At 36.1% G+C, this 19,720-nt stretch overlaps 1 protein-coding gene across 4 annotated transcripts in view; it reads left to right on the top strand.

Annotated features, from left to right (window-relative positions):
* Positions 1-1,383: 1,383 nt before the first annotated feature.
* The window catches only part of LOC147559181 (ARM repeat superfamily protein), a 29,195-nt gene continuing 10,858 nt past the window's right edge, over positions 1,384-19,720 (top strand). Inside the window, exons 1-29 of one of the 4 annotated variants that reach the window (XM_086661007.1) lie at positions 1,384-1,759; positions 2,338-2,523; positions 5,958-6,047; positions 6,582-6,655; positions 6,743-6,898; positions 7,082-7,202; positions 7,396-7,451; positions 8,887-8,941; positions 9,545-9,601; positions 9,713-9,814; positions 11,229-11,309; positions 11,426-11,478; positions 12,749-12,818; positions 13,443-13,506; positions 14,228-14,376; positions 14,491-14,618; positions 14,744-14,801; positions 15,012-15,112; positions 15,778-15,865; positions 15,963-16,028; positions 16,143-16,202; positions 17,205-17,291; positions 17,375-17,561; positions 18,717-18,760; positions 18,840-18,968; positions 19,054-19,185; positions 19,267-19,319; positions 19,400-19,448; positions 19,592-19,650. In XM_086661007.1, the coding sequence (XP_086517133.1) occupies positions 1,655-1,759; positions 2,338-2,523; positions 5,958-6,047; positions 6,582-6,655; positions 6,743-6,898; positions 7,082-7,202; positions 7,396-7,451; positions 8,887-8,941; positions 9,545-9,601; positions 9,713-9,814; positions 11,229-11,309; positions 11,426-11,478; positions 12,749-12,818; positions 13,443-13,506; positions 14,228-14,376; positions 14,491-14,618; positions 14,744-14,801; positions 15,012-15,112; positions 15,778-15,865; positions 15,963-16,028; positions 16,143-16,202; positions 17,205-17,291; positions 17,375-17,561; positions 18,717-18,760; positions 18,840-18,968; positions 19,054-19,185; positions 19,267-19,319; positions 19,400-19,448; positions 19,592-19,650 (2,660 nt within the window). In that variant the 5' untranslated portion in view covers positions 1,384-1,654. The remainder of the gene's footprint in view (positions 1,760-2,337; positions 2,524-5,957; positions 6,048-6,581; positions 6,656-6,742; positions 6,899-7,081; positions 7,203-7,395; positions 7,452-8,886; positions 8,942-9,544; positions 9,602-9,712; positions 9,815-11,228; positions 11,310-11,425; positions 11,479-12,748; positions 12,819-13,442; positions 13,507-14,227; positions 14,377-14,490; positions 14,619-14,743; positions 14,802-15,011; positions 15,113-15,777; positions 15,866-15,962; positions 16,029-16,142; positions 16,203-17,204; positions 17,292-17,374; positions 17,562-18,716; positions 18,761-18,839; positions 18,969-19,053; positions 19,186-19,266; positions 19,320-19,399; positions 19,449-19,591; positions 19,651-19,720) is intronic. The other 3 variants (XM_086661008.1, XM_086661009.1, XM_086661011.1) reach the window with 3 other exon arrangements.

Here is a 19,720-nt window from a genome sequence, read left to right as displayed (position 1 = left end):
TACAATGTGTACGATCAAATTACTATATGAGCTGTCATATGAAAATACGTATGTATTCTTCTGTATCATATTTTCTTTATTGGTTTGTTTGTTTGTTTGTTTTTTTTTGTATGTCAAAACTTTCATTATTCGATTTCCTTTGATTTCCAACCTTCCTGACTTTCCTGAGCTTGCTTCATCAGTCTAATCACATATTATGAAAGTAATAAACTTTCTGAAATAGATTATGAATTGATGAAATAAGGTCTCTCTTTTTTTTGTTGAACTATGAAATAAGGTCTCTCAAAAAAAAGAAAATGAATCCTAGAGACCTTAGGATATTGGTGCATGATAATAAATAGAAAATTTCATATTATCATGATAATTCATAATACACTATGACAAAAGACATTAATTATGACAAAAACTAATGTACTATGTAACATACGAGTTCTCCACAGAGAGAAGGAAAATCCTAAAAATGAATCTGATTGTTTAGACCACGAGAGAAAAATGTAAAATTAATTTGAATCAAAAGTAGATTTGTTTTAGATGAAAAAGACGTTTGGAAATCAGTCTCATTTAAACGTAAAATATGATAAAAATCACAAAATTATATTTATCCTTCCATTTTGTCCCTTCCTCAACCCTCCACCTGATGTGGCAACGTCTCACTGGACCATGTACTCTTACCGTTATCTTTCCATCTGTTCTACGCTCAAGTGATATGTTGCCACATCAGGTGGAGGGACCAAATGGAGGGATAAATAAAATTTATCTGAAAATCAAGTCCTTTCTGGATAAAGGAAAAAACAAGATTTCAAAACCATTTTCTAGATAGAAAAATTACTTCGAATAGTTTTACACTACTTTAAAGTTTTGATAACCGATCTCCCTGCAATTTATAAAACACAGGTCAGTCGGTTATTTTGGAGAAGCATGACGTCCTTTTTCTGAAAGTTTGATAACCTATCTCCCTGCAATAACTACCCCCACACATTCTCTCTGCAATAATTACCCTCCACAACTACCCACCCTATTTCTTCTCCTTTACCTTCTTTAAGCATGAAAGCCATTCTCCCTTGGGAGATTTTATAGGGCCCCCTCATTTTTGTTAAAAGGCCCCCCCCTCAATGATAATTTATCAAGTAAAATGGTTCATGGGGAGGCCTTTTAACAAAATTGGGGAGGCCTTATAAAACTTCCCTTCTCCCTTTGGAGTAAATAAAAAAAAATGTAGTCTGTCGGTGTTAGTCAAGAAGGATCTGCTGCGTCCTACGGAAACCTAGTGCTTATAAAGAGAGGTCCTATAGAGAGGTCGGAATGGATATTAAAACCATATTCTCTTCGGAAAAAATGGGTAGTGCCTATATTATTTTTCTTAAGGGCAATGGTGGTCTTTTAATGGGCTCGGAGATTTGTCAACAGGCCCATTATACTGAAAGTGTCATTTCTCTCTCTAAGCAGCACCCTCTCTCTCTCTCTAGTTCCTAAGCGCAACGGAAAATAAAATCTTTGGCCACTGTCGTCGCTGTAGTCATTTTTTCTCTTTCGAGTTCCAACATCTCGATCATAAAAATGATACTTCTTGTCAAATTTCCATTATAATTTCCTCCGTTGCCTGAACCCTAATTCACACCAGTATCTTCTGATCCAAATCAGGAGGTTCTAAAACATGGCTTTCATGGCTGTTCTGGAATCAGATCTACGTGCTTTATCGACAGAAGCTCGCCGTAGGTATCCAGTACTAAAAGAAGGCGCTGAACACGCAATTAGAAAGGTTAACAATTTCAGATTCACTATCAGATCTTATCAATTCTATTAGATCTATTGCTACTATGTGTTTTTCTGTTTCTAGAATTAAAATTCTGAGTAGCCTAGTGAAATCACATTTAGCTTTAACACAATCAATGTGAAATATGTTTACTTCGTTAAATGAGTTTGATTGTTTCAATATGAACTGGGAGCTATGATATGAAATTCGCCTCTTGAAGTTAATGCATGAAGTTGTAATCTGCATTAATGCCATGAGTGATGACACTAAGATTTGTTTATTAGACCTGTATACGGAGTTCGAATTTCAAAAATTTGAGTTCTAAGTTACCTACCGCTGAGCCCAAATTTCAATATCAAAACATCAATGTGATAAGCTTATACATAAATTGACAGCATTATAATCTAGACCGTGGATTTTTTTTCTGTGTGTGACTCAAATCTTGGACATAGAAACAATTAATAATAAGGAGTTATAGTGTAACTATTTAACGCTTGGATATCTGCAGTTTTTCAGTTAATCTGAAAAACCCGATTTGTGAATTTGAATTTGAAGTTGATGTTTACTTTGTTATCAATCTGCAGCTTCGTCTATTGTCAAGCCCCAGTGAAATTGCTCAAAATGAGGATATATTGCGTATCTTCTTGATGGCATGTGAAGTTAAAAGTGTAAAGTTGAGTACCATTGGGCTTTCATGTCTGCAAAAGCTTATATCTCATGATGCAGTGGCACCCTCAGCACTGAAGGAGATACTCTCTACCCTGAAAGATGTAAGTCATAATATTTTTCTTTACAATTTCTAGGAACAATTGTGTTCCCATAACAAAATTCAATTTTTGTCCCCTTCATTTGATACGTAACACTAAATTGCTTGCAATTTTCATGTATCTGGTCTTGTAGCGTATCACGATATTCCCAACTGCGCACTCGATTTAATATATTGCCAAACTTGACTTGACAGTTAATATGAATATATTGCCAAACTTGACTTGACAGTTAAAACTAGAAAGTTGCAATGATTTGCGCACGCACTCCATGAGTAATTTAATATCATACAAATGCTATACTTGCTACCCTATATTTTGATTTTTCACCCATTGAGGAACTAGAAGCTAGTTTTTGAGGTGGTTTCACTTTCATATACCTTGTGCAGAAGCTCTTGCCCTATTTTTGTTAGTGGGTTATCACTTAACTAATAAAACATCTGGGAAAGTAGAATCTACCTAAGCTGTTTCCAGCTTTATGGTAAATCTTTTACTACATCCAGGGTCGACCCTGACATTTTGGAGGTCCAAAGTAGTTATAAAAATGTGGCCCCATTCTCAAACTAGGAGTGAGTATTGGTCGGTTGTCTACCATTATTAGCTCAAACATAGCCAAACCAAGAAAGTCTTCGGCCAATTAAACTCGATATAGTTTGGTTCAACACTGTCAGGTTGGGTTTGTCAGTCAAAAAAAAAAAACTATCAGAAATAGGGACCAGTCCCAACTAGGGCCTAGCTACTGGGCAGGATGTGATCGGGACCAATCGGATTTCATCGGTTAATATATATGATAATATATAACTACAATTAACAAAATATTAAGTTTATTAAAACTCAAATTAGTCCATAAACTCATATTTCATCCATGAATAACCCAAAATTTTACATTAAAGAGCCAAATCAGTCCATTAAAGAGCCAAATCAGTCCATTAAAGAGCCAAACTAGACCATTATTGAGCTAAATTAGTCCATAAACTCCAAATCAAGCAATTGTAGACATTATAGAGCAAAATCAGTTCACATACGCACATTATAGCAATTATAGACATATTTGATTCATTACAGTATAGAGAAAGATGAAAACAAGTTAGAACTTACTACTTGCTTACTTAGAGAGGGAAAGAGAAGAAACAATAGAGATAGAGAGAGCGAGATGAGTTTGGTTGCTCGTCTTGGAAACCCCTAAAGTCCAAAAACTTAAGAAATCGTCTTTTTTTTTTTTTTTTTTAAATTTTTTTATGAAAAGTTTAAGCCTTCCGGCCTGGCCCGAGTTAGGCGTTTCGGGGCTAGTCGACTACAGGCGCCGATTTACTTGGGCTTTAAAATCGACTAGGGCTGCATGCCCTAGTCGATTGGCTCATAGCTGATTTCCATGTAATCGGTGCCTAGGCGCAACCTAGGCGAGGCTTTTTAAAGCATAAATGGGCAAATAACATGATTTTAAGATGTTCAATTAACTCAAGTAACTCAGTAATGAAATTTTAAGCCATATATTGCCTAAAACCACTACTATAAACTAGTAAAAAATATCATTCTGTACCAACTAATAAAATAGGGTTAGATATGGATATACAAGTATCAAAATCTTTATATGTTATCCAAAAAATATTCGATAAATATATTGGAATTTTCTGATGTTTCAAATAAGATCGCGTATAAAATATACAAATATTCAACTATGCATTGACAAATTTAGATAGAGAGAGAGAGAAGAAATAAATACGATGAAGTTATATTTTTATTGCATTTGAGTGTATAAATACATCGTACAATTGATTTACATATTTCCATTTTTTCATTATTATATATAAATATAGACATAAAAAAAGACTACCTCCGGTCGGGGAGATGACGAAGACGATTTTTTAGCTAAGGAATGAAAGTGGGACCACGGTTGTAATGGAATTTGGAAATACTTTTTATTTGTATTTAAGCGTTAAAGGGTGAATTAGGATGCCATCCAAATTAGATTTGGTTGAGATTGAAATTGGGATACTTCTCTTGCTCAATGTGAGGCGCCGGGGAATTGTGTGCCCAAGTGGGGCCCTTCCGTTATTTGGTGGTCGCCCTTAAATTTGTCTTTGCCGTGACGTTTTGCTTAATCAAAACAAAGGTTTGGGGGCCTCGATCTGGGCCAGGTCGACCCTGACTACATCTTCATTTTTCGTTAAAATCGATATCCCTGGCTTTGACTCATAATGCTTAGTAGTCAGTTCCTTAATTACTCATCTATATCCACCATTTGTGCACCCAACTAACCCAAACAGGGCTGGCCCTAGCTTCCAGGAGAACCAAAGCGGATTATAAAATTGGGACTCTTTCAACTTAAAGAAAATCCAACTTTCCAAAGCTATTGTATGACCGTGTGATTAAATTTATAGAAAGAACACAATAATTTAGTTAACTATATATTCATAAAAAGTAAATTAATCTAAATCTTGAGTTAAGAAGGTATCCGCTTTTCGGTGGACTTGTTTGTTTGGTTTTATCGTTGAACTATACATATGTGCAAACAATGAACTCAATACATTGTATTGTAATACTTCAATGGTGGATCCAGTGTTTTTGTTGAATGGATACTTTTATGGTCGTTATTATTAGATCTTAGTTCATCTTAACAAATTAGAAAAATCATTGTTTGCATAACAATAAAAATGTAAAAGCTTTGGAAATGCTAATCAACTATAGAAATTACAGTTTGTAAGTGAAATTAATATCTGATTTTAGTTCATGTGGAGGAGATTTTGAAGCATGATTTATGTTATATAAACAAAAACATAAGAAAATGAAATTAAAATTATTAGAAAATGAAACTAAAACTAGAAAAAAGGGGTATGGCGGAGTCAACCCAGGATCAACTTGGCCGCTGGTCAAAGAATTCGACAGTCCACCAATTTATTTTCACGTTTTATACTTTAGGGCTATAAAGTACAAAACATAACATTCAGTTTGGGCTCTTTAGAACCTTGGGGCCCAGCGCAACCGCTTTTGTCTCTTTGGAGTGTGGGCTTAGTCCGACTCTGAACCCAAAACATTTCGCTCCACGCACTCCATGTCGAAGGATAACAGCTAATGTAAAAATTCTCTACATTATTCTCAAAATTTTCATGATGGTGAACTCATGTATCTTAGTTCCATCTTTTTAACGCTATAGACGTATCCTCCTCTCCATATTTAGTTATCTTCATTATTTTCTCATTCTGTGCCTTGAGGAGTCTAGCTAGCTGATGGTTTGCCTATTCTCATAAGCTGTGCAGCTTATACAGTCTCGATTATGATTCTAACAAAACAATTTTAGTACTAATTCATGTACTTCTGATAATATAATCCTTCATGTGTTTCTCGTAGAGTAAGCTTTGTATAAGCTCTGATGTTGTTGCTTCTTAAATGACGAGTAACTCCATCAGTAGATTGACATTTGCTTGTGCCCTTATATGCAGCATTCTGAAATGGCAGATGAGATTTGCCAACTCAAGACCCTGCAGACTATACTTATTCTGTTCCAGTCACGTCTACATCCTGACAATGAGGTGATCTTGTAATCAGACTCTTTCTAGTTTCTTTTATTTTGACACTGTTCTTTATATATTGCGACGTCCTTTGATAAATTTGAGTTATATCTTGCTGCTTAGAACACAAGGGTCTTGAATCATGTTAGTGGTGCAAATAAAAATAAATGTTCTAACAGTAGATCTCTCTACGATGTATCTACGTAAGTACTTGAAGTCCATACATAATTATCCAAAAAAAATCCTTGTATGACTCGCTTAAGATGTTATTGTGATTTTCATCCTAATTGTTCTACTCTGTCATCCCACATGATTTGTGTCTACTTAAGAGTTAAGATCGAAAATCCGTTCTTGTGAAAAGTGGAGAAAAGTCTTGATAGCCATTTCATTGGCTCATTGCATATCTCGACGTAGCTATTAGATAGAAAATCGGCAGTTTAGTTGTTGACACGGTAGATAGTTGATGGTTTTGATTAATATTACGTGATGACTGATGAATGAAAAAGTAGATTTGCCATGATTGTAACAATGGGGCATGCCCTTGACAAATCTCAGGAAAATATGGCCCAAGCACTTGGTATATGTCTCAGGCTTCTTGAAAGTAACCGGTCATCTGATAGTGTGCGCAAGTAAGTTGATTCTCAGGAGACATTCTATGAACAGCCTTTTTGGGTTTCCCGTCTTCATTGTATTTTAACCATGAACATTTCATACAGTACTGCTGCAGCTACCTTTAGGCAAGCGGTTGCCTTGATTTTTGACCATGTTATCTCGGCCGAGTCACTTCCTGCTGGTAAAGCTGGTTCTGGAAGTCACTCCTCGCGATCCAATTCTGTAACTGGCGATCTTAATCGAAGTATTAATCGCTCGGAGTACGTAATCCTAAACGTTTTCTCTTCGTATTCTACTATTATTTCATGCTCAGATTCCACATATGCTTGGAACTCCGTAACAGTTTAAACAGTAGGAGTTCAATATCGAGATGTAAAAAAATGGAGTGATTTTAATCTTCAGTATGTTTGCATTTAATGTGTGAACTGACGCAAGTTTGACAGGTCACTCGAGAGTGAATTTGCTTCTGGAGGCCCGCTGCTAATGCGTGAAACTCTAACTAAAGCTGGAAAGCTTGGGCTTCGTCTACTCGAAGACCTGACAGCTCTTGCTGCAGGTGGATCTGTATGTGCTGATATATAACTTCTAGCTTGTCTAATGACCAGATCTTTACTCTGCATTTGTCTGGCCACCATAAAAAATTCTGATATTCTTAATAGTTTATTGCACTTCGCAGTTCTTGTTATTCTGTCCCCTTTATTGCAATTAATCACTTGCATAATTGATTTCTTACACATGACAATTTCCATTATTTTAGGCGATTTGGTTACGCGTCAACTTCCTTCAACGGACATTTGCTCTTGATATACTTGAGTGAGGAATCTACTTCTCTTATACTAGTTTTATGTGTTAACGGAGTTTCTCATATTTCGTTAACTGTTTAGTAGACAACAATCTTGCGTACTCTGTATAGCAGTTTTCTTGACTGGTATTAAATTCAGTCTGAAGCTTTTGGAATTCACATGTTTAACCTAGCATAATTGCCAATTGAAAAATCAAAATCTTAACTTTGTTCAGTAGTTTATTTGATGACATACCACTTGAAGGCAGAATATATTTCTTTTATACTGATTGGATTAATGTATAAATATCTTGGGAAAGCTCAAAGCAGATAAAGCTAACTATATCCAATAGCAACTGTGATGTTTCTTCTCAATTTCCAGCTTCTTATCTGGTCCCATTCCGTCTTGTCTGTAACCCAAGATTCTGGAGTCTTGGAATGTTTCAGTATGTGTTTGTACCATTGATTTCTCATCAAATTCTTCAATGTTCAACTTTGGGATTGATTCAACGTCCAGAAATATTTTTCTGGACAAACATTTTTGTCAATCCTCAAAAGTTAGGAGAAACATTTCAGTAAAGAATAAGAATCTAGGAGTAAAAGTTAGGAGGTGGAGGAACATTTTTGTCAATCCTCAAAAGGGACAAAAGCCAAATGGGATCAAGTATTTCCTCGAACTGCACATTCCAAGGAAATCTATGAAAACCTTGAAATAGCTGATCTTTGCTGGCCAACCAAGGGTTTTACTCAGTGCCCCTCTCTAATCCATCACTAGTTAGAGAGGAAGATTCCTGCATCAATCTCTTGGATCATATGCTCTTGACTACTCAAAACGAGAATATGAATCGGATTACTCAAAATTTATGAAGAATTAAGAGTAGGAAAGGAAGATAGCACTGAACCTGAAGCAGTGGTCAGTTCTTAACAATTTCTTCCGGGTGTTATACTTGTTTCACTGGTTCTTTATTTATTTAATTAATAATAACAATAATAATAATGATAATAATAATAATAATTGTTATTAATGTTTTACATCTGCTTGGGACAGTGGTTCTCTTGTTCCAGATGTAAGTGACGGAAATAATATGAACAAAAGTAACAAATAAGACGGCTAATGTCCTAATTATATTACGATGACTATGGAAGGTGTACTTGCTTTTACTTGTATTGTGTATCTTTTGTTAACAATACTGTATGAGTTGGTAATTCTCTCACCTTTGTCTTTATAATAGAGTTAGGGTATCCGAGGAGTAGCGTATTTGTTTTTCGTTTATATGTTATACTGTTGAACCCAATCAAATCTATGTATATCCTGTCGGAATTGATTGTTCAAGTTTACTGCGTCTGGAATTACCATAAGAAATCCATGCATACTAAATATAAAATGTGGTACTTTTGCTTGTTAATTTTCCTCTGGATTGACATTGAGCAAAATGAGATTTATATGTTGATGTGTGCTTTCTGCAGGTTTGTTTTGTCCAATTATGTAGCTATATTTAGGACATTGCTTCCATACGAACAGGTAAACCACTCAAATTATATAAATAAGATTTCCCTGCATAAAATGCTTTAGTTTGATGACTCATATGATGAGGTTCACCTGTGGATCAGTTATTCGAAATGATTGATGTTTATTAATGAAGTGTATAATATGCTTCATAAACTACTCAAATTTACATAGGACCCACCTTACGCACTTCTTAGTAATCCGTTTCATTCGTATGTCCTTCACTGCTATCAGAACACTGGTACATTTTACAAGTTTGACTCATTTTCTTCTGTTATTGGTTGTACTCTGTAATTAACAATTATAGCACTATAAAAACACTATCCATGTTTTCAATCCCAAAGTGATTAGGCGTATAAATTGATTCTCATGACGATTTTCCAAGTTTGTATTTCTCTACTCGTTGTCTTCTAGTCATAACTTAAACAGCAAATTTTATGGAGCTTTTTCTTCCAAGTCTTTTGCTTCTTGATTTGTTTTCTCATCATGGATTGGGCTACGATTGTTCATGGTTATATACAAGTATACATAAGATGTTGCAATGCCAATTCTCTGTTAAACATTCGCCTCTTTTCTATTTCATTTGGACCTTTTCAACTAAGTGCATGAAAATACCAGGTCTTGCGTCATCAAATCTGTTCACTTCTAATGACTTCACTCCGGACCAATGTTGAGGTAATTTATCACGTTCCTGCTAATGTGGTTCAGATAATTTGAGGCAAAACTCGCATTAACTCTCGGTACTGGGAAGGATTTACTGAGTGTTAGCATTTCATATGAATTCAGCTTGAAGGAGAAGCAGGAGAGCCTTCTTTCCGCCGCTTGGTCTTGCGGTCAGTTGCCCATGTGATCAGGCTTTATAGTTCATCTCTCGTCACTGAATGTGAGGTATGGACAGCTCACCATTCTATATATGCTAAAGCTATTGGAGAAGCCATCTAAATATGTTGTCTACAAACGACAGAGTTATCTTTCTTCAAAAGAAGATTTGTATTTTGTAGTTCAGATTTCAATAGATCAAGGGATACAACCTGTAGATATCAATATAAATTTACAAACGTAGATAGTGAGACCTGTGAGATGGTTAATTTTTTATGACACTATCTCCGAAGGGACCATGGTTTTGACCGTTGAGATGTTCGTTCTGTTCTTGCTGAAATGATTTTAGAATTCGATATACAGGAACTTTCACTTACAATGTAAGTTTGAATTTATTTTTCAAAGTAATCATGGAACTCGGTGAACATGTTCTTGGTGTATTACTAGTAGTGCTTTCTAATGAAGTCTTGGTAGTAGGGTCCCCGGTGTAGTTTCTGCATATTGCAGTATCACTCATCCTGTTTACAGTTGCACGTTGCCCTACCTGAAATGATCTAAATCGTCTGTTTTGGAGGACCATCTTGTTTGATAAGTAGACCATCCTTCCAAAAATGAGATAGTATTTTCATTATTTGCACAATATTTCCAGTCTCCGTGACTTCGTAATTGCATCCATATTAGTTCAAATATTATTTTTCCCTTTCAAAGTGATTGGTATTTATATGTTGTAACTTGTAACTGTAATCTCATACTTAAGAGTGAGTCAGTCAAATTTTTGAACCATGAATGCAATGATTAAGGATTACGCTGAAAAGCGAGAAGCATATTTGCTTATTCAATAATATTTCAATTTTTTTTCACCCAAGACAAAATCCGAAACTGCTAGAGGTACCATTGATGGAAGTTTTGACATTCCATCTGATGGTCCTTGACATCAAAACGTTGTTTGATTAGTTATCTCGTATCTGCTTGAAGTGGTCTATTCTCTTTTCTTTTTTCCTCCCCCTTTCCAACTGAAAGAAACACAATGAGAGTTCTGGCTCCTCTGCAAAACTGTTGTGGCTGAGAAAGCCTGAAACGTCCATAAACACGCAGAGAGGTAATTGTAGGATTCCAATGCTGGTCTTAGGTGATTCTAAAATAGAAGATATATATATATATATATATATTATATAACATACATCACTGTCAACTCAGGGAAACTCGTATAAATGGATTGTAGGTTTTGTGTTCAATGTTTTGATCATTTTAAATTTGTTGAACGGGCTTCAATAACCAAAGCATCAGTTTGCATAGCTATCTGGATGTACTCTAGGTGCACATGTGCATTAATTGTTACTGAATCATTTTTCATGAGACACTTTTACGACATTAATCCTCATTTTCAAGCAGTGCAGTCTAGCTGCTAGACCAGCACGACGGTCTGTTTGTGTTTTGGTTATAAACTTACATGTTGGCAATGAGAAGTTTTTGTGTACTGCAGGTTTTTCTTAGTATGTTGGTGAAGGTTACTTTCCTCGATTTACCACTGTGGCATCGCATCCTTGTTCTTGAAGTCTTGAGGGTAAGGGCAGCAGTCTACCAAATATGATTATGCCTGGGATAGTCTTTGTCATACATCTAATGTTTTATTTGACATTCAAGATCATCAGATAATAATACGTATTGCTGTTTCCACAGGGCTTCTGTGTGGAGGTACGGACACTGCCCCTCCTATTCCAGAATTTTGACATGTAAGATATCTACCTTGATTGTAGATTTGGAGCTACCGAGATAGTGGGACTTGCCCCCCTTCTTCCAGCTAGATTCACTATGATCTTTGATTTTTTAACTCGTTACTCGTACTTTTTTCAATTGAATGATTTAATTGTTGTTCTGATTTATGTTTATCTACGTGCAACTTGTTGATCTTTCTGTCATTGACTCAATGCTGAATATACCAGGTTAAAATTATTACCATGATGAGTTGACAATCTATCCAGAGGCAAACCATGATTTAAACTGTATTCTAAGTCCAACTTAGCACTTATGGTTTTAGTTAGAACTTGGAGGGCCATTGAACTTCTCCAAGTCTTAAACTTCTCATCATAGAGAAGATCTGAGTCCTCAATGTTAACTTAAATCCTCCTTGAAAGGTCAGCCATCACAAATATCCCTTTCCTTTGGTTGCACATACCTATTGTGCAATAAGGAATTTAGTATTATCGGTTTGGATGCAGCTAAAATTGCTTCTTGGTGTACACAATTTTAGATACCCAATTGTTTCATTTTACAGATACTTCTAACCTGATTAAGATTTGGCTCAGAGTAGGTACCTGGGTTCAAGTGCACCGAGGGATACCTTTGTTCCTCTAAGTGATTTGGATACCTCATTTCTCAAAAAGAAAAAAGAACAAGGTATCCAGCTGGAACCCTCCCATAGGCATATAAGTTCCTAAAACATAACCTAATTCATGTGTCCAACGGTACATCTTTAGCTCATCATCAAGGAATGAGATTATTTTCTGAAGGTGACTTTCCAATTCCACCTTCGAATCTGATCATACTTAAAGACCCTTGGTGCTTGGGTTGAGTTGAAAGCCACTTACTAAGCAAGTCATGTTTGTCTGCTTGGCTCACATTGTCATTCCAGTCACATCTGTAAGCTTGAATCTCATCTATAAACTGATCCTTTTGAATCCTCTTAATTATGGTCCTTTAATGGTTTGCCACAATAAGCAAGGTAGTAAACAGGGGAGGCTCAGGAAAACAAGTTTAGTACAATAGTAGGTCCTATGAATAGCTGATTATGTAGTTTTTATTTGGGTCTTTACGCTGTAAGATGAAATTGATCTTAGTATACCATTGTGTTACGCAATGTTTTGGTTTTAAGTTGTCTAATAAATGAGGTTGTTCCAAGAAATTGTCAATAAGTCTGAGTTTCTTTTATTCTCAAACAAGACATGGTGTCACGTTAGAAAAGTTTCAACGACTTTTGCAGTACTTGACTTATTTGGCTTGTAGGAACCCCAAGAACACAAATATCGTGGAGGGTATGGTTAAAGCTCTAGCTCGAGTTGTTTCAAGTATACAGGTAAAACATTCTGCTTTTCCAGAGGTTTACGACATGGAATTTCGCATGTTATCATGCATTTGGGACTGAACACAGAAAAATTTAGGGTCTAAGTAGTTGATACTGAATACTGGACCATATAGTTAGAAGGGCGATAAGTGATGTGATCGATGTATAGGGGAAACTGATGGACCATATATGAAGTTATGAACACATACCTTATTAAGTAAGTTTATATAAAAACATGTTGTTTGAGTTGTTATGCGCACGGCAATGATCCCCTCACGTTGCCTGGGCTCCTGCAAGGCAATGCAGATGGATTTCCCCTTTACGTCCGCGCATGTATTTTTCATTATTTTTATACATATTCATGACATTTACTTCCATATATTATGTAGTTGTGATCGTCACTCAACAAGTAAGTGTTCAACACAATATTTTAAGATTTTTTTTTTATTTGAATCAATATATTAATGAAAAATGGATACACGCAAGAAGCAAATTGGATTACATCTACGTAATGAAGATCCGATCGTTCTTGCCTATGAATAACCTTGTCATCTTGGGATACCGAGAGCACACCTCTTTGACTAGCAATTTTCGATTCTTCAATACTTCATTGACAATGATTAATTCTTATTCTAGGTACCAGACACGAGTGAGGAGAGCCTTGCAGCTGTTGCTGGAATGTTTAGTAGCAAGGCTAAAGGTATCACTTTTTCTTTTATTATGTTCTGTTCATTTATTTATTCACGGGACTCTTTGCAAGCACTGATTATTACTGAAGTCCGCTGACATGCTATAGGCGGCTTTTGGAAGACTAACTCATAAACCCAGGAATTAAGCCTATTTTCCGGTTTCCATCTACCCTAAACATGAAATATATTCTACAAGTTAATTGTTCATAATATCAGAAATATCTTTTGATGTACTCGTCTAGTTCGCATATATTTAGATTATAATAAGAACTCTTATTAGCGACTAGAAAGCATAATGAAGAAGATAAATAGTAAGGATCACTTGAATAGAATGGGCCCCAAAATGTAGTTTTTACGCTAAGCCCATCTACAGCTTTTGGTGCATATTGCATCGAGAGGTTATATACTTCGATATATGCTTTTGCTTGTGAGGTAAACACATTACCACTGTTAAGACTTAAGACTAGCAGTTGCCTTGTATGATTCGTATAATTGGTGAAATTGTATCCTTTGTGATTGTGGGGCTGAGAGGATCCCTTGGTCAGCCCAGAGCCCCAAATATAGACTAAGTACCATCTCGACCTCATGGAACACATTTTGCTGGTTTCTTTTTTTGCTTCAGCTCTGGACGTGATACAATTGTATAATACCTACGAGCTACGACTTCTGGGATTTGGACGTACGACTTATCAGCTTTTGTTTAAATGATATTACTAATTCTTGTTCCTGCAGGCATTGAGTGGAGCTTGGAGAGTGATGCTTCCAATGCCACAGTCATGGTTGCTAGCGAAGCTCATGCAATAACTTTGGCAGTTGAGGGTCTATTGGGTGTTATTTTTACAGTGGCTACTTTGACAGATGAAGCTGTGGATGTTGGGGAGGTAGGAGGGACTTATTTTATTTAGTTCTCCCACGAGGTAGCATGTGCCTTGATAGCTATGTTTCTTTTGTCTATATTATGTATATTATCTTTCTTTTCTTTTTTGCATTTTCAGATTGAGTCCCCCAGATGCGATAGTGAGCAACTACTAAAATGTACTGGAAGAACAGCAGTTCTTTGCTTATCTATGGTTGACTCAATGTGGTTGACCATCCTCGACGCTTTGTCACTGATATTGACGAGGTATGCTAAACAAATCTAGAGCAAGATGGAGAATATTCATAAATATGGTCACTTAGTTTTCTTTTTATATATTCATTCTAAGTTTCAAAAAAAAATATGGTCACTTAGTCTGCCTGTGTTGGAAGGTCACAAGGAGAAGCTATTATATTGGAAATACTGAAAGGGTATCAGGCATTTACTCAGGTAATCGCAATTTAAACATGGACATATGGTTTGCCGTCGTGATTTTTGATGAAGTAACCTAGTTGCTAGGATTTCTTCATTCGTGGCATATATCTTATAGCGATCTTGTTTTAGACAATTAAATGAAATAATGAAAGATCGTATTCGTTCTCAGTTCTCAGCCTTGTCCTATTTCTTGAGGTTATAATGGTTTGAGTGATTATTTAACAGGCATGTGGCGTACTTCGTGCTGTGGAGCCTTTAAATTCCTTTCTGGCATCACTCTGCAAATTTACAATCAATATGCCAAATGAAGCTGCTGATAAGAGGAGGTACTTGGTCAGATCAGTTTTTGATTTCTGTTTACTCGTGTAAAGATTCCTCCATAAGCAATATCATCAGAAATTTCTTAGGTTAAGGACCTAAGGCCTTGTTTTTGTGGAGTCAATTCACCAATGGACTGTTAATTGAAAGAGATATCTAGTTGTAGATTACTGTGTTAGATTGTTCTCTAGTTCTGGTTATTTTTAAGTCACTTTTTCATTACCATAAGGAATTACACCTACCTAGCCACGACTAAGGACACATTCTTCGAGCTAAAAGACATTTTGGACATTGCTCGTATCCACGAAGCACATTCTTTTTCTTTTTGTGAAGTAATCAAGTCTTTCATATCATAGATTTCTTTCTAGTCCACATTTCCGAAGATGAACTCTTTCATCGGAGATATGGGTCATGTGGCTGAGTTATTGGGGATCACAGCCTAATTATCTATCCGGAAAATGAACTCCAAAGATCGGCAAAAAATGATAAAAAAACTACCATCTGGTATTATCTCAGTATTTGACGCTTGGAATAATCTCATCTCTTAGTGATCCTTCATTCCTTCTCTGTTTAGTTGAAAAATATGCTATCCTCCTTTATATTACACTTCGGTTTTCCAAAAATTTAACTAGCTGATGAAGCGGAGTTTATCATGTATTATCTGATCCTGCAGCAGTGCCATACAATCTCCTGGATCAAAGCGGACCGAACTTTTAGTTGATCAGAGAGATACTGTCGTCCTTACGCCGAAGAACGTGCAGGTGGTGCACTTAACTCTCTATTGCATGATGTTTTATTCTTTTGAAACTTAACCACAACTTACTCTATATTTTGCTGATATTTGTGACTTACTAACAGGCCTTGAGGACCCTCTTCAACATAGCTCATCGATTACATAACATGCTGGGTCCGTCTTGGATTTTGGTACATTTAGCTTTTTTTCTTCCTCATGTCCTGTAAAGTAGATGAAGATTCTGTTGGTTGACTGAGACAGAGAAAGCTTGCTTCAGCATGTTAATTATTTTTGTCAATATGTAGGTTCTGGAGACTCTAGCTGCACTAGATCGAGCAATCCATTCTCCACATGCTACAACACAGGTTGGAAAGGACTCATCATTTTTGTTGATCGTCTGTTATAATATACTGGACTTAGATAGGAATTTTTTTCCTAGAAGCATTGATTTTACAATGTTACACCATCCCTTCGTTTTGTTGTGGAATGAGTTATCGGATGTATACCATGTCCTCAAGACCGAGAGAATGAACCAACTCTATGTCTTCTTCTGTGGAATTTATGACATATTATGAGAACGGATGTCCTCGCAATATCTTCGATACAAATCAGCCCATGCACCTGTCATTCTAGTATGAGCAAGTACAATTCTCCTGCCTTTGGTCTGGTTTAGGCTCCTCAAGATAGTTAAGCACATCTATTATATCATTTCGTAAGCAGTTATATGTTTAAATGGTACCTTTACGGCTTTACGATATTCCATGTAGTTACCCTAACAAGAAAACCTGCTTTCAAGTTTCTGGGTCACAAATCTTTGTAAGATTGAGCATCCAGGAACTAATTGTTTGGCACGAGCTGTGAAGAGACTCTGGGTCGTATTTTAATTTTTGAAAGAACAGCAAGGATAAAAAAATGGACGAATTTTCTTTATATCTTGCAGCTGCTGGTACAGTTGAAAATGAGTATTCTAAGAAGCTGAGTAGTTATATATTAACGTCATATGGCTATTAGAATGAGAAAAGTCATCTGTATTTAATGGCATGTCTAAAACACTAGTGCAGTTTATTAGAAAACAAAAGGGCTGGGCGGCAGGCTAACAGCAACAAATTTCCACGATTAAAGCTCACATTAATAGAGAGATTTAGTACTTAGTAGGTACCTCAATCATCTAATTGTTGCCTTTTTACTATATCCCCATCCCTGTTTTGTCTTTTATGGTACCAGTGCATCTTTCAAAGATGTGCACATGTAATGCAGGTCCATGATCAAGGTTGTGATTACTTTTATGATCTTCTAGAAGACCTTGTGCCACATAATTAGTTAGTTGCCGTTTTTCGCGAATAACTCATGCTTGGTTTTACATGTAGGAGGTCTCTGCTTCGGTTCCAAGGCTTACAAGAGAGTCATCTGGCCAGTATAGTGATTTCAACATCCTTTCTTCTCTGAATTCTCAAGTAACTGAGGAAACTTACCAACTTCTTTTTGGCCCAATTCTTTACATGAATGTATTCTAACTATTATTGTTCTGTTTGAGAAGCTGTTTGAGAGCTCAGCGTTGATGAACATATCTGCAGTTAAGGCACTTCTTTCTGCCCTACGTCAGCTATCAAACCAATGCATGCATGGAAACTCGAGTAGTTTGGGGCAAACTTCAAGTCAACATATAGGAAGCATTGGCTTTTCAGTCGAAAGAATGATTTCTATACTAACCAATAATCTGCATAGTACGTATGACCTTGTTTTTCAGTAGATGAGTAGATTTTCTTTTACTGCATCACATTTTCACATTTAAATGCAAGAAGGTTACATTATTTTATATGTATATGATTTGGTAGGTAAGGCGGTGTCTTGGTATTTGCAGTGCATCTCAATTCCCAACACAGTTTTGCATTGCTAAAAGTCACTCATGTTATATGTTTCATACTTTCATCCCCAAAAGTGGATCCATTTTCACATAATTGCTAATTTGTTTTTGATATTTGAATCATTTGGTGCATCTTGAGATTTGTTGAGCTTGTAGACATAGCATTTTTACCACGTACCCTTGCTAGCATATCAGTAAATAAGCATTTGTGTAGACAACAACTATATGTCCCCTTTCTTTTGTTACTTATTACAATACATACCTTTATCTTTGTTTTGGAAGTTAACCAAGTAGTATTGGTTCATGATATCTTGGGTACCATTGACATATCTTGGATAGGACATGATAAATTCCTTTGATTTATAGTAATATTAGAAACTCTGATAGATATTTGCTTCTTGTGGAATATTAAATATAATTTGAGACTACAAGTATGACGTATCAAATGTACGTGCAAGATAAAACAATCCACAAATCCTTTATTGCGGTGAATATGATTCTCAAGCTAAACAAATCAAATATGTCATATTTATGGGTGTGTGCACGATAGACAGATGTGAACATGTAAACGAATACTTACATCGTGAGTGGCTAAGTTCGGTGCAGGTGGTTGATTCAAATTTCGACCATAGAGCGAGGGGAATATCTTTAGAAGTTAATACGACTCCTCCTGCTATACCGTCTGACCCTTCTTATTTGTCCAAGTATAATATCATACTATTATGACAGTCATGAATTCTTTAATGGCACTAGGCAGAAATAAATTCTTTGCTGACAGGCCCGACATGCTTACTATGTGTTTCTACAAATATATTCCAAGTTAGACCATACTCTCTGTTGTATCCCTTGATTCTTGGGCTTTTTGTTATTTGTGTATATTCTCTTGTGAAGACATATGTATCTATAAAATAATGCATTCACATATTTAATCTTTCTAATTTCTCGAGTCCATGCACGAACACTACTCCATGTTGGTTTACACTGTCACTTTAAGCTTAACTTGTTTGCTAATCAGGAGTGGCGCCTTTGTGGGATCAAGTTGTTGGGCATCTTCTTGAGGTAATAATGAGTCGGATTACTTGTATTAAATTGCAATTGGTGCGCTATATTCTTCTTGACATGTTCAAGTGTCTTCCAGCTTGCTGATAATTCCAGTCACCACTTACGAAATATGGCACTGGAGGCATTAGATCAATCAATTTGTGCCGTCTTAGGTTCTGATCAATTTCAAGCCTCTCTGTCAAGAAGTCAGTTCTCAAATAAGGAGGTACGAGTTACTCTTTTACTTATTACCTCTTTCTATTCAAGGTAAGCACATGAAACTAGATAGTGATCCTTCTTCTCTACTTCAGGTGTCGGTCACAGATACAGATTCGAAATCATTCGAGAATGCTGTCATATCGCCATTGAGGGTGCTATATTTTTCTACTCAGTACCTTGATGTGCGAATTGGATGCTTGAAAATCCTATTGCATGTTTTAGAGGTAAGTATAGGCTGGAGATGCTAGTCTACTAATTTTCAAAATTCAAATTAACCTAATAGTTTTCTCTCCAATTTCCCGTAGAGACATGGAGATAAGTTGTATCACAGCTGGCTGGATATTCTTGAAACTTTGAGGTATGTCCTATTTCATACTTCCTTTTTGTCTTTATTACTGTCTCTTTCGCTCTAAACTTGTTTTATGCCTTTACTCTTAGATCTGTTGCTGATGCATCAGAGCGGGATCTTATCTCAATGGGCTTCCAGGTAATGACTGATGATAGGTTGTTTGGGTCTTAGAAAACATTTGAAAGTAATGGGCTATGCTCCCTCTCTCTCTGTCTCTCTCCCCTCCGTGTGTGTGTATATTAATTTCAAGAATATCCAGCTAACTCTTTTGACTTTTACAGAGCATACGTGTTATAATGAATGATGGTCTTGCAACTATACCTGTGCACTGCCTGGACATGTAAGAATTTAGTTCTATGCCAAGCTATTCATTTTCATTGTTGCAGTTCTCCAATAACAATTATTGTGGT

Source organism: Eschscholzia californica, unplaced genomic scaffold (genome assembly GCF_041429995.1).
Source record: "Eschscholzia californica isolate CP2 unplaced genomic scaffold, dmEscCali1.0.p SCAF_2, whole genome shotgun sequence".
Classification (NCBI taxonomy): Eukaryota; Viridiplantae; Streptophyta; class Magnoliopsida; order Ranunculales; family Papaveraceae; genus Eschscholzia; species Eschscholzia californica.
The sequence above is the reverse complement of the archived record's forward strand: the minus strand, read 5'-3'. Positions and strand labels throughout refer to the sequence as shown.